The 14,756-nt window shown below is 43.5% G+C and overlaps 1 protein-coding gene across 1 annotated transcript in view; it reads left to right on the forward strand.

The window, feature by feature from the left end:
* Window positions 1-14,524, forward strand: part of Dennd5b (DENN domain containing 5B) — a 127,483-nt gene extending 112,959 nt beyond the window's left edge. Inside the window, exons 20-23 of the mRNA XM_055605614.1 lie at window positions 2,700-2,782; window positions 3,366-3,492; window positions 4,826-5,000; window positions 9,156-14,524. Coding sequence (XP_055461589.1) covers window positions 2,700-2,782; window positions 3,366-3,492; window positions 4,826-5,000; window positions 9,156-9,339 — 569 coding nt within the window. The 3' untranslated portion in view covers window positions 9,340-14,524. The remainder of the gene's footprint in view (window positions 1-2,699; window positions 2,783-3,365; window positions 3,493-4,825; window positions 5,001-9,155) is intronic.
* Window positions 14,525-14,756: the final 232 nt, after the last annotated feature.

A 14,756-nucleotide genomic window follows, 5' to 3' on the forward strand; every position in this document is an offset into this window, starting at 1 on the left:
CGTGCGGGGCATGGTGGTGCACGCCTATAATTCCAGCTCTTGGGGATGCAGGGGCAGGCAGATCACTGTGCTCAAAGCAAGTCTGCGAGAGCCAAGGCTACACAGAGAAATTCTGTCTCGAAAAACCAAAAGAAAGGAAAGAAACAAAGACAGAGAGAGAGAGAGAGAGAAACAGAGTGAGTGCACACATATCCTCTCGTTCTACCTTTTACTTTTGAGAGTCTCACTATGGCTGGCTGGCCTGGCACTCACTATGTAGACCAGGCTGGCCTTGAGCTTACGGAGATCTACCTGCTTCTGCCTCTGAAGTGCTAGGATTAAAAGTGTGTCCTGCCATGCCTGGCCTAAGAAACTATCACACACTTTTATACTTTGTGTAAAAGGACAGCTGTGTGTGCTGTGTGTTCTAATCAGTTTCCCTGAGCCAGGGCCTCACTCTGTACCTCATGTGGCCTGAAACTTAGCACATAGACCAGGCTGTCCTTGAACTCCCAGAGGTCTGCCTACCTTTGCCTCTGCCTTCCAAGGGCAAGTATTAAACATACGCAGTACCACACCCAGCACACACACACACACACACACACACACACACACACACACACACACACCATTTTTCTCTTATTACCTATTTCTGCTTCTGACTCTAGATAAAGTTTACTTGCTTTTTAAAAAACATTTATTTATTTACTTATTTATTTTGGTTTTTTGAAACAGGATTTCTCTATGTAACAAAGCCCTGACTTTTTTTGGACAATTTGTAGACCAGGCTGGCCTGGAGCTCACAGAGATCCCGCCCAGCATGCTTTTTCTTTTCTTTCTTATTTTATTTTAAAACTATAATTAGGGTTGGGACTGTCTTTGTTACTGTATACTCTACTGCCATGACAAAACACCATGACCTAAGCAACTTATAGAAAAAAAAAACATTTAATCCAAACGGTGGTGACTCATGTATTTAATCCCAGCACTCAGGAGGCAGAGGCATAAGGAATTCTGAGTTCAAAGCAGCCAGGTCTACAGAGCAAGTTCCAGGACAACCAGGACTACACAGAAAAACCCTGTCTTGAAAAATCAAACAAGAAAAAGCATTTAACTGGGGCCTTGCTTGGTTTCAGAGGGTTAGTCCGTGATCATCATGATGGTAGCAGGCAGGCATGGCACCGGGTAGCAGCTAAGAGCTCACATCTGATCCACAAGTTGGAGACAGAAAGAAAGCCATTGGGCCTGGCATGGGCTTTTGAAATCTCAAAGCTCCTGAGGCTGGAGAGACGCCTCAGCGGTTAAGAGCACTGGCTATTCTACCAAAGGTCCTGAGTTCAAAACCCAGCACCTACATGGTGGCTCTCAACCATGTATAACCGTAGTCCCACAGGATCTGATGCCCTGTTCTGATTACAGATGTGCATGCAGAGAAAATTTACACACGTATGTACATACATACATGCATGCATGCATACATACATGCATCTTTCACACCTCAAAGCCCTTCCTCAGTGTCACACATTCTCCAACAAGGCCACACATCCTGGTCCTTCATAAACAGTTCACAAACTGGGAAGTAGAAATTCTAGTTGATGAGCTCATGGAGGCCATCTTAACTCAAACCACCACGTGGATGTGCCTCTTGGTGGACTTACCTGGCAAAAAGGAAGTTTGCAGTTCAGCTGTCAGCTGGACATAAAGCAGGCATAGTGGCTCGTGTTCATAATTCTGCTGTTTAAGATGTCGGAATGGTAGGATCAGAAGTGCAAAGCACTTCTCAAATGCACAGTGCAGTGCCAGCTGGGACTTCGAAGGGCCCTAAAATAAACAAACTAGTCCTAGTATGTGGTGGGCAAGGTGACCTTGTCTGAAGTTACTTTTCTTTTGCTGTGATGAAAATGCCACGACCAAGGGAAATTCTAAAAGAAAGCATTTAACTTGGGGTTGATAGTTTCAGTGGGTGTGTCTTTCTGGCAGGAATCATGGCAGCAGGCAGGCACGGTTCTGAAGCAGTAGATGAAAGCTTACACCTTGAAACCTCAAACCCCACCCCGAATAACACACCTCTTCCAACAAGGCCATACTTCTAATCCCTCCCAAACAGTTCCGCCAGGTGGGGACCAAGCACTGAAGTATATGAGCCCTTGGGGCTCACTCTCATTCAGACCACTGCCGTGATTCAGGTCAGGAAGGGAAGGAGGCCTGACTTCAGGCCCAGGCACAATATGGTGTCTATATCGCCTTTTTTCTTTAATTACAACAGAGAACATCACACAGGTCTCTGACAGCCTCAGATCCTTAGCAGGGAACTTGGAGTTTCTTCCCAGTTCACTCCTCACGTCTGGAGTGTTGGCACTTCCTGATAGGAACCCTGCCAGGAGATGGCACCGAGTATCTTGTTCAGTTTTCTCAGAGAGGAGTGCTTTGTTTTTGTTTTCTTTCTCCATTATTTTCAGTTGAGAAAAGCCGGAGGGAATTAGAGCCTTGGCTTGGGTTGTAGTTTGCAGTAGAGTGGTTGGGATTTGAGTCTCGGGTTCTCCTGGGTATTTTCCAGTACATCACAAGCCCTTGGACTTGGCCTGTTTGTCCAGTGGCAAACCCCATGGAATCTCTGGAAAAGGCAGCTTGCTTGGATGAAGTATTTTCTGCAGAGACTTACAGTTGAATACCCCATAGTATTTTGGTTTATTTATCTTACACTGTTAATTATTTTGCAGAACCCAATGCTGGACAGATCCAGGAAGGGATTGGAGAAGCTGTGAACAACATTGTGAAGCATTTTCACAAACCTGAAAAAGAGGTATTATGGGCAATAAAACCATGTGATGGGACTTTTTGTGTTGTTGTTTTTGTTGTTTTGTTTTGTTTTGTTTGAGTCAGGGTTTGTCTTTGTCTTCCTGGCTGTCCTGGAACTTGCTCTGTAGACCAGGCTGGCCTTGAACTCACAGCGATCCACCTGCCTCTGCCTCCCATGTGTTGGGATTAAAAGTGTATACCACCACAGCTGGGCTCATTTATAACCTTTCTAGTGACTACAAAAACAGTCTGTTCAGCTATCTTCAGGTCTCATTTCTCGGTGTGGTTATTTGGGACGAGGTGGAGGGTTAGGTTACTTTGTTTCATATGGTGTTTGCCTGCATGTATGTCTGTGCAGCCATAGGTGTGCCTGGTCCTGGAAAGCTAGAAGAGAGTGTTGGAGCCCTTGGAACTACAGTTAAGGGAGGTTGTGAGCCGTGGTGTGAGTACTGGGAACTGAACCCAGGTCCTCTGGAGGAATAGCCAGTGCTCCTTACCACTGAGCCGTATTTCCAGCCCCTGTAGTGTTTTTTAAGCATAGAAGCAACAGAATTCTCTTGTCTCTGTGTTAACATTGTGCTCTACAGAGAGGAAGCCTCACAGTGCTGCTGTGTGGAGAAAATGGCCTGGTTGCTGCACTTGAACAAGTTTTTCATCATGGGTTCAAGTCTGCCCGCATCTTTCACAAGAATGTCTTCATCTGGGACTTCGTAGGTAAATTAAGTAGATGCATGATATTATAACATGACTGAAATGTTTCTTTAAAAACTCAGAAAGCCAACATTTTGAATGAATAAAGTGATAATAAGCAATGAGGCGCACCTGTGATCCCAGCACTCAGGAGGTGGAGGCAGATGGATCTCTGAGTTTGCGGCCAGCCTGGGCTACAGCCAGGACCAGCATGGCTGCACAGAGAAACCCTGTCTCAAAAAACAAACAAACAAAAAGAGTAGTACTAAGCTAACATGTTTTGAACTAATGAGGGCTCAACAGATAAAGTACTGAGACTGAGCCTTGGAGCCTGCCAGGTGAAGGAGAGAACTGATTCCTACAAGTTCCCCTCACACAGCCACACATGAAATACATAGTAAAGAAATTAGATAGGGGTCCAGAGTGAGGGCACATTAGTTAAGAGCACTTGGGGCTCTTCCAGAGGACCTGGGTTCAGTTCCCAGCACCAACATGACAACACACAACTCTCATTAACTCTCTCTAGAGGATCTGATACACTTTGCTGGCATCTGAAGTGCTGCCCTCCCACGGTACACACACACACACACACACACACACATACACATACACGTAAAATAAAGGCAAAACTCCCATACACATAAAATAAAAAGCATGCTAAATTTTGTGATTTTTAAGTATATGAAATTCTAGAACTCCTAGTTTCTTTACAGTTTCAGTGAATCATTTTGTGTTTGTAAATTGAATTCAGAACTTTCAAGCAAAGGAAGTTGACAAGGCACCTAAGAGTGATTTTCTCCCTTTCTGGAAAGCTTGCATGTTACTGCTTCTAACTGATGTCTACATACTGATGTCTCTTCTCAGATTTCCTCCATAAGGTCCATTTCAATATACTAATAATGTTGTTGAAGGCTATTCCAGAAGAGGGCACTGTCTTCAGATGGTCGTTGTTTCCGTATTCCTGAAAGGCACTGTTACAAGAGACATCTCCTTTCCTTTCTTCCTCCCTTTCTTTGCTCTCTTCTTTTTCTTTCCTCTTTCTTTTTTTTATGCCAATTTCTATTTCATGAAGGTATTTAAGAAGAATAAACTTTCCAACCTTCTGAATGTGGTCTTGATTAGAATACAAACTTCCAGGCTTGGTGGCACTGCCTTTAATCCCAGCAACAGGGAGCATATTGCTCTGTCATGAACCACAGATCTCTGTAATTCATCTGAAATAAGTGATAAAGTCAGGGTTTGGGTTAGAGGCTTCATCAGCGTTTCCAGGCTGAGCTGAAGGGTGATTTTACTACGTATGAAGTTTTGACGTTTCTGTGTGAGCTGCTGTACTGATGAGTCTGCTTGTCTTCCTCAGAGAAAGCAGTGGCTTATTTTGAAACCACTGACCAGATTTTAGACAACGAAGCTGATGTGCTCGTTCAGAAATCATCCTGCAAAACCTTCTGCCACTATGTGAATGCTATTAATACTGCACCCAGGAACATTGGGAAGGACGGCAAATTCCAGATTCTAGTTTGCCTTGGAACAAGGTACCTAGTCAAAGTTATGCTTTACTATATGTGTTACATTCACAGCATGCGTCTAGAAAAGGTTACACCAGATTCTGACTTTTCTCTTAGGTTTCTTTATTCCAGCTTTTATTATGAGACTGCTGTTTCCTGGGTACCTTTCTGTTAGAGTTGCAACTTATCTACACATCTTTAAAAAAAAAAAAGATTTCTGTATTTTTATTTTGCGTATAAATGTTTTATCTTCCCGGGCGTGGTAGCTCACAACATTAATCCCAGCACTAAGGAAGCAGAGACATGCAGATCATGACTTCAAGACCAGCCTGGTCTACAAATCGAGCTCCAAGACAGCCACTGCTACAGAGAGAAATGCTGTCTCCAAGAGCCAAAACCAAACAAACAAGCAAACAAACATGTTTTTGCTTGCATGTGTGTATGTGCTAAGTGCTGGTGCCTGCAGACCCGGAAGAGGCGCTGGATCCTCTGGGACTGGAGGTGAAGTCAGTTATGAGCATCACGTGGGCCCTAGAAAATGAGCCTGGATCATCATGCTAGCAACACAGAACCACTTCTCCAGCCCCCAGCTACCTACTTTATAAGGAAGGAAGCAGGAAATGGATGAGACCCAAATACATTTGCAAACTATCCTAAAGTCACATAGTAAGAAAACAGCTATTCCTCATGGCACTGCTTTCTAACCCTATCTCCTGGGGAGGCAAAGGCAGGAAAGTCAACTTGGGACTTGCTTTAGCTGCAGAGCAAGTTTAAAAAGATAATATAAACCTTAAGCAAGAGAATTGAGAAAAATAGACACACCTAAGTAAAGAAGTGAGATACACCTGAGTGTGAGAACAGGCTCCTCACAGGAGAGTTGTGGAAAGTGAGATGCCCAGTGTGGGCTCAGCATCAGCCATGTGCGCCATTCTGGTGGGCCGGCCTCAAGTTACATTTCAAAAGGGTTCTAAGAAACTTCTTTCTTTTCTTTTTTTTTCTTTCTGTTTTTTGATAAAGTTGAGATTATAGGGAGTTTCTGGAGAAGCCTTGAACGGAGTTATAATCTGATAAAGTAAAGTTAGGAGCCACTAGGGTTTGCACATGGCATTTGCACAAGGGGTTTACAACATGTCTTTTTCCCATAAATAGGGCTTCTGGCAAGATGCCTAGAAAGTTATAGGTTTCCATCTGGGAAAGGAGAAAGGCTTTAAGTGGTTGTTAATTGTGCTAGCGTTCCTGCCTCTCTGCTGGTCAGATTCGGGGTGATTTTGCTCTTCACCTTGCTTAATTGTTTGTTTGTTTGTTTGTTTTTGAGCCAGTGCTGTGAAGTCCTGTTGTCCTGTTGCTTGCAGTGTAGACTGGACTGGCTTTGAACGCTTCTGCCTCCCAAGTGGTGGGATTACAGGCATGCGCCAACATAGTGGTGGCTGTCTGTTTTTTAATGCTTTTAAATTACATTTATGTATTTATCTATTTAGTGTGTGTAGGAGACAGGGGGTGGGGGCCATGGCAGGACACCTATATGGAGGTCAGAGGACAGTTTTGAGAATCTATGTGGAAACCAGGGCTCAAACCCAAGTCATCAGACTTGGCAGCAAGCACCATTGCCCACTATTCCATCTTGCCAGCCCTACTCTTTTTCTCTCTTTTTTTCTCTTCCTTCCTTCCTTCCTTCCTTCCTTCCTCCCTCCCTCCCTCCCTCCCTCCCTTCCTCCCTTCCTCCCTTCCTCCCTTCCCTGTAGAGAAGCTTGGGATGTAAATCAGTGGTAGAGAGCTTGCCTAGAGTGCACAAAGTCCTGGGGTTCTACCCCAGCACAACCAAAAAATTTAATAATAGTAACATAAAAAATTAAAGGACATAAACTGCTGTTTAACATTGAAGTTATGAAAGTCTGCCTCTAATTCATTCACTCATTTAGTATTCTCTCACCACCCCTATCACTCTGGGTAAAGCTGACGCCAGAATGAGTTAAATAAGGAGACCTTATTTCAAAAACCAGAAAAACTAAGCAGAACAAAAAGAGGCAGAGAGAAGCTCAGCAGAAAGTTCTTGCCTGGCCAGCCCTTATTTACGAGGGATTGATGGATTGCTGGGGAATACAGAGTTAATTAGCCGAGTAATTCACTGAATGAAAAAATGACATAAAAGGAGCACATGATTCTTGTAAAGCACGAAGAAGTTTGTATTGTAAATATAAGGGAAAAGCTGGCAGAGGGAAGAGCCCAGGCTGAACATGGCCGCCTGAGCAGGAGCAGAGAGAAGGGGGAGGGAGAACAAGAGAGGAGAGACAGGAACCAAAAGCAGCAGCCTGGGCCAAAAGGTTTGCTTAGTCAAAATGGCCAGGGGATCAGGTTGAGGGAAGAGAAGGCCCTAAAAGGAAAAGGAAAAGGTTTAGGGTAGATAGGCTGACCTGTGCAGGGAGGAGCCACAGGTAATAAATGAGGCTGGTCCTGGGTTTGAAACAGACAAAAGAGGCAACAACAACTGGGTGGGCAGTGGTGACACACGCCTTTAATCCCAGCACTCAGGAGGCAGAGGCAGGGGGATCTCTGAGTTCAAGGCTAGCTTGGTCTATAGAGTGAGTTGTAGGACAGCCAAGGCTATACAGAAACCCTTTCTCAAAAAACAAAATTAGAGGCAGCGACCTGGTGAAAGGGTGGGCAAGGAGAGTTGAGGCCCTTGCACAAGAGACAGAGTGGCAGGGTCTCTGAAGAGAGACATTAGAGCCCACTTGGGTACATGCAAGCCTGCAGCTAGGCTCTGACTCCCAGGCAGGCAGGAGTGGGGAACAGGAAGTGTGACCAGCACCTTACTTCCGGTCTGTACTGACGTCAGCACAGAGCTGGGTAGGACGGGCACCCGTCTAGCTCCTACCCTCCCCACAGAAAACACTGGTATATACACATTGTGTGTTGGTTTTGCCTAACTGTGGGTCACAGCTTGTGCCACAACAAGCCAGGTTCAGCCACCTATGGTGGTTAAGCCAAGTAAAAGAGCCAGAGTTAGTGTGAAAAGCAGGAGTGAAGAGATGGCTTAGCAGTCAAAAGTGCTCGCTGCTCTTCCACAGGGCCCAAGTTCAGTTCCCAACACCCACATTAGGCAACAAACAACCTCCTGTAACTAGCTCCAGGGGGTGTGATTCTCCACTTCTGGCCTTCATAGTCACTCTGCGCACATACACACTCACACAGGCACACAAATAATAATTACAAAAGTGAAAAGTTTATGCAATATGGCCACAGTGGGAAGAGAGACAGATATAGAAATACATATGTCCAGTCCTTCTTAGGGCCTGACTTGAGGAAAATGACCAAGGTGTGGTCCCACCCATCATTGGCCAAGCTCTCAAGTGTCTCCTACAAGGTCAAATTACAAGTTGTAAGTGGTGGTGGTAGTGAGGGTGGTCGTGGTTGTCTTCTTCTCCTCTCCTTCTTCCTCCTTCTCCTCCTCCTCTTCTTCTTCCTTCTTCCCCTCTTCTTCTTCCTCCTTCTTCTCTTCTTCCTCTTCTTTCTCTTCCTCCTTCTTCCCCTTATTCTTCCTCTTCCTTCTCTTCCTCTTCTTCCTCCTCCTTCTCCTCTTACTCTTCTTCTTCCTTCTCCTCTTCTTCCTCTTTCTCTTCCTCCTCTTCCTCCTCCTTGTTCTCTCATCCTCCTCCTGCTCCTTCTCATCCTCCTCTTCCTCCTCCTCCTCTTCTTCCTTCTCCTCCTCTTCTTCTTCCTCCTTCTCTTTCTCCCCTTCTCCTCTTCCTCCTCCTCTTTCTCCTCTTCTTCCTTCTCCCTTCTCCTCTTCCTTTTTCTTCTCCTTTTCCTCCTCCTTTTTTTTTTTCTGGGAAAATTCTTCCTCTAACTTCCTCCAAGACTTTAGCCTTCTCCAAGGAAAACATTCCTTGGGAAATGTCTTATTGTACTTCATTTTGAGACAGGGTTTCACTGTGTAGGTCTGACTAGCCTAGAACTCATTGTGTAGATAAAGCTGGCCTCAAACTCACAGAAATATGCCTGCCTCTGCTTCCCAAGTGCTGGGACTAAACAAGCATGTGCTGCCACACAGCTGCTCCTAGAACTCTTCATTTATTGTGTCCTTGTTTCAGTAGGGTGATCATTAAAGGGAAAGAGAGACTCAGGAGCCAGCTATACTGCATGTCTGCTAGAGTATAGATGCTGTTTCTGTTTGGCCCACAGGGATCACCTGCTCCCACAGTGGATTCCATTGCTAGCAGAATGTCCTGCTATCGTTCGAATGTATGAAGAGAGTGCACTCCTTCGAGACCACATGACTGTCAACTCCCTTATCCGAGTTCTGCAGACCATAAAGGATTTCACCATAGTCTTAGAAGGATCACTAATCAAAGGAGTAGATGTGTAAACCAGGCGACAGAAGCTCTTCATCCTCCCCTGACTTCCAAGCCCTCCTCAGCTTTGGGGACCTGTTTGGACTGCACTGATCATAGTGGGCCCTGCTGGGGCAATGCACTGGAAGCCCCAGTTTGAACAATCTCCACTCTGCAGACAAGGCAAAGTGCTGTATTGTAGTTCATTTGAACCCAAAATTTAGTATAAAATAGAGTATTTTCATGTGTTAGAAGTGTGTAAATATGCTATCTTTAAGAAATTATATTACTGTAATAAGATACTTTTCTTAGATTGAATATTCCCGTGACTTAAAATAAGTAGCTTAACAATGTTGGGGGTGGGAGAACGGTGCTAGTCAGGAAGAAGCCAGTTATTGTGTAAATAGTGCAACCCAGGCACTTCTCTTCCCTCCAGTAGAATGCTTTGTTTGGAAGCAGCCATTCCTCCTGGAGTTCTCATCCTGTGTGTCATGAATGTGCATAGCTCTTCATAATGTACAAAGTCCTCGTTGTATCTTTAAGTTATAAATCACTTAATGAGTCATTTTTCCAGTTTTGAGAAAAATTTTCAGATGGCATAAAGAAAAAAAAAATTAAAGTATTTTAAATACCAAATCACAGGGAGGCTTGGTGGCTCACACCTTAAATCCTAGCACTGGGAGGCAGAGGCAGGTGGATCTTTCAGAATTGCAGGCCAGACAGCTACATAGAAGATGCTGTGTGTTCGAGCACACAGGCACACACACATACCCAGAGAGTGCGCAAGCGAGCGTGCACACGTGTGCAAATACCAGATCCCAAGAGCTTGTCTAATTGGAAAGAACACAAGAAGCCCTGAGAAGCATGGAATTATAACATCTTTACTTTGGAAAGATTAACCTGGTTTATTACTGTTATTTGACAGTGCTTTGGAGATAATGAATTTTCTCGTATCAGCCATACACTCAGAATAAGTGCAAGAAGCAGTGTGACTTGGGACTTTAACTGAGCCATCCAAACCCTGTAACAGAGATAAACTGCCAGCTCTGTCTTTGTTAGATTCCAACCAACCGCTCTGCTGCCCATCCCCCCTCAGGAAACGGAAGGAATGTGGGAGGAGGAGGGGGTCTCTGTGTGATTTGGAATGCTTTTGTGAAAGTATTTGTTGACCATGATAATGCAAATAACAGAAGCAGAGAGAAAGAATGAAGGCTTTCTGGGTGTTTCAGGGAAATGTAAAGCTTTGGCCCAGAAACGTTAAAAGCTACTGCAGCAGGCTGAGGAGGCAAGTTGTTGAGACAATTTGGGAAGCCCTGAAGTTATAACTTTCTAGTTTGGTAGCTTGCTTAAGTTAAATAAGTATGTTAACAATTACAGAAGTCTTCATCTTCTGGTAAATAAGTGGCAGATCTATAATTAGGCACTGGCACCTTGTTAGTAGCAAGATCGCCCCAGAAGAGCTCCAGGTTTTATTCCCTGTTGTAGCTGAAAACCAGAGCCACAGGCTCTCAGGGTCCTGGCTCTTGCCAGCAGTGCTGTCTTCCTTATTTACTGGAGGAGGAAATTAAGAGATAGGTGCCTCAAGTGTCCTTGTCAGGAACTGTATAAAGCCAGGGAATAGCTCCTGGTAGTGTGAGGAAAAGGGTTCCTGAAGGTGCACTTAGGAAGGCTTAGAGCATGTTTCTAGATGACCTGGCTAAGCCAGAGATTTGTTTACGTAAAATACAAGTGTTTATAGAAGTCCGAGACTATCCAAGGGACAGCTCTCCTATGGGAAACATCCAGAAGCTGTATGTGCATGCTCCATACCAGGCTTTGTTGTCACTTTTCCCATAGGGCTGACCGCCGGACAGATCCACGCTGAATCTGCTGCAGCCTCTTCATGCTGTACATGGAAGTAGAACACTTAAGAATCAGAGACTCACTCTTGCTTCTCCCCCTGACAGCACAGGGTTTAGGCTTTATGCTTTTCACCACACTAGACTGCATAAAACCAACCTTCAAGACTTATTAGTATTTTCCTGTTGAATTTTTATTTGCCCGTGCGGATAAGAAGCAATATTCCTGCGATACTTAGTAAGGATTGGTATTTAAGTTAAATTGTCTTTTTTTGTTTTTGTTTGTGAAACAGGATCTCACTATAGCCTTGGCTGGCCTTGGAACTCATTTGTAGACCAGGCTGACCCGGAACTCACAGATCTACCTCCTTCTACCTCCTAAGTGAGGGGATTCAAGTGAGTGCTCTGCCCAGCACACTGTTCTTAACCTCTTAGACATTAGTTTGTTGTAAAAGTGGGAGCAGAGTTACATTCCAGCTTGGGTTTAAAACTTACTTAAAAAGTAATACCAAAAGCAAAAAAGTTACCTATAAGGTTTGTTCCACATGATAGCATTTGGATAGACTAGTGAAATAACTCATTAAAAATACCAAGCACTGTCTCAGAGGCTGCCCTTCTCCTTGGTACAGCATCTGCTCACACGGCGGGGCCTTGGTGGAGCTGCTTGACTGCCCCAGAAGCCCATTCTTGTGAATTTCCCATTGCTGATAAAGTTTAGCCTTACAGAATAAGTCTAATACGTAGAAACACCATAAAGACCTTAGGGTATGATAAATAAGGAAAACACTTCCACTGAGTTTGGGCTTACCTATTGCAAATGATCGAGAAGTCAGACTTCTTGTGTGCTCATAACAAACCGAACCCATACGAGAAATGCTCATCTCACAACGCTAGCGGACTCTTCCCAAGCTGGCTTTGTAGGGGCCTACAGCAGGCATCCTTCTTGCTGTGCTTCCCTATTCTTTTTCTTTTTAACTAGTCCAGTGCTTTAGAATCACCTCAGAGTAAATGATAGTCAAAACCACTTCTTTTTATGTGTTTGTCCAAATAAATTTAAAGCAAAATACCTGGGACCAAAATTAATATTCCCATAGTAAGGTTAAAACACCTTGTTTAAAAGTTAAATGTGCAAGGAGAGATGGCTGTGCAGTTAAGAGCACTGGCTGCTCTGGTGGAGGACGGAGGTTCAGCTGCCAGCACCCACACAGTAACAAAGCCCCCGGTTACCGCAGTTCCCGGGGATCTAATGCCCTCTTCTGACCTTCGTGGGCACCCAGCCTGGTGAACATATATACATGTAGGCAAAACACTCATAAAAGAAATATTTAATAATATTAAATATGCAGTGTCTGGTAGAGTGCTTATGTAGCATGTACAAAACCAATTTTGCTTGTCTATAGCAAGCAAAAATAAAATTGCCAAAATCTTAACCTCTTCAAAAGCTTATTCTTCAAGTATTTTTCTTAAGTACTAGACCTCTGATCGCAACCTTCATGTCACCGTCCTGGTGGCCTTACAGCAGTTTGCATATCAGGTGTGAAGACCTCCCCATGATTTATGAGGGTGCCTGGCACCGTACAGTGACTGGGCTTCTCCATGTGAAGTATGTGGAGTGAGAAAGTGGACTACCAGGAGCAAGGAAAGCCCCCTCCCCGACCCTATTTCACACTGGGAGTGAAAGTCTGACAGAGGAAACCTAAAATTGCAATGGTTGAAATTCATCTAAAATTCACTTTAAATGTTTTCTAGCTCTGTGGGATTTATTTAACATGACTTTAAGGAAAAAAATTTTTTGTGTGTGTTTTGGGTTTTTTTTTGTGTGTGTGTGTGTATTTTTTGGGGGTTGTTTTGTTTTGTTGAGACAGGGTTTCTCCGTGTAGCCTTGGCTGTCCTGGAACTCTGTAGACCAGGCTGGCCTCAAACTCAGAGAGTCCATCTGCTGCTGCCTCCTGAGTGCTGGCACTAAAGTTGTGTACCACCATGGCCCGGCTGAAGAAAATATTTTAATGAACTTCTAGAACACTGTATGAATAATACTCAGTTGCTTCTATTTCCTTTTCTGACAGTAAGCACATGTATAAATGTTATGAAAAATATCTAGCATGTGTCAGTATCTAAAATATGAGGCAGTACACAAAGACATCAAATCCCCAGGGAAATGTTATAACGGCATTGGGAATAGAGCTCTTTATAATGTGAAATATCTTCTAAGAACAATGGATTCTCGGTAGATTCTTCATTTAGGGAATTGTGAGTATTTTCTGAAGCTTGTCTACCTTTTTCATGGCGTTGAAAGGACATTCTGAACTTATATATTTCAGTATTAACACACCTTTATTGATTGACAGCAGTGCTCTCTTCTGCTTTGATAAATACTAGCTCCAAGCCTCTGTCTTTTTTTGTTTGGTTGGTTGGTTGGCTTCGTTTTAGTTTTGATTTCTTAAAGAAGAGTTTTTACATAGGCCTGGCTGTTGTGGATCCAACTCTGTGGACCAGGCTGGCCTTGAATTCATAGACGTCCACCTGCCCCTGCCTCCCCAGTCCTAGAATCAAAGGCGTGCACCACACCCGGCAAGCATCTGCACCTTTAGAAAAGCTTATGTCTCTACTTAGTATTAAAAAACATATCCAAATCTGCTGAATCTTAAACTGAATTTTAAACTTTTTAAAGAGGTGTGCTTTTGTAGTGTGATGGGAGGGATCTAAGAAGGGCTGGAGTGGAGCTCGGTGGTATATATGCTTCTCATAGACACAGGGTCCTGGGTCCAGCACCCCAGAAAAAGAGAGACAGGAAATCCAAGTATGATTGTACCTTCCCAAATCTGATTTCTCAAGGATAAGATAGAATCTGAGTTCAGGAGGACACACTGAGGTATTTGTGTTCATATCAGACTGAAAAAAAAAGTTCCAAATAAACTTCCCTCCTCTTTAAAAGTATTCTAGCATATCCTCAGCTAATTAGGAAGAAGCCATCCTTGGCCCAGGGCCTTCTGGGTTGGATCCAACATATATTTTAAACAAATCTTGATATGGATAGTAAGGAGTTTCTGTTGTCAGTCAAATGAAGGTGTTAAAAAAAATTATTAAGCTACACATGAGCCACATACAAAGATATCCTATGTTTGTTTTTGTTTTTAATTACTATTTCTGCATTTAAATTACACTGTTTTTCTTTGTATTATTAACAATGTATGTCAGAACTGGAACTTTCTCCCCCTCCGCATCTGAACATAATATAAAATCTGAAGAGTATTGTGATATTAAGCACTTTAACATATCAAACAAGCTGACATGACATGAATTTTTCAGGTTTTGGAGTACATTTAAATATGACTTTTCATGCTTTGTTCTTTACAAATAAAACTGTGGGGTTGATACTTTGTTTTTTTGTTTCATTATTGGTGGAGATTACTAAAAGTTTTGCAAGAGACTTAAAAGCAAGAGTTAAAACCAAAATCATTATTTAGAAAAGGAGGAAAGAAAATCCTGTTGAACATATAATTATCCGGTGAGGGTGGGAAAAGTGAACTCTACCTCACCCCATGCAGAAAAGACTATTCTTTTTGGAATTTGCGGTATTAAGGCCTTCAATTTAATTAGATGAGTTCTACCCA

The sequence above is a fragment of the Psammomys obesus genome, unplaced genomic scaffold, assembly GCF_907164565.1.
Source record: "Psammomys obesus unplaced genomic scaffold, mPsaObe1.curated_primary_1811, whole genome shotgun sequence".
Lineage (NCBI taxonomy): Eukaryota > Metazoa > Chordata > Mammalia > Rodentia > Muridae > Psammomys > Psammomys obesus.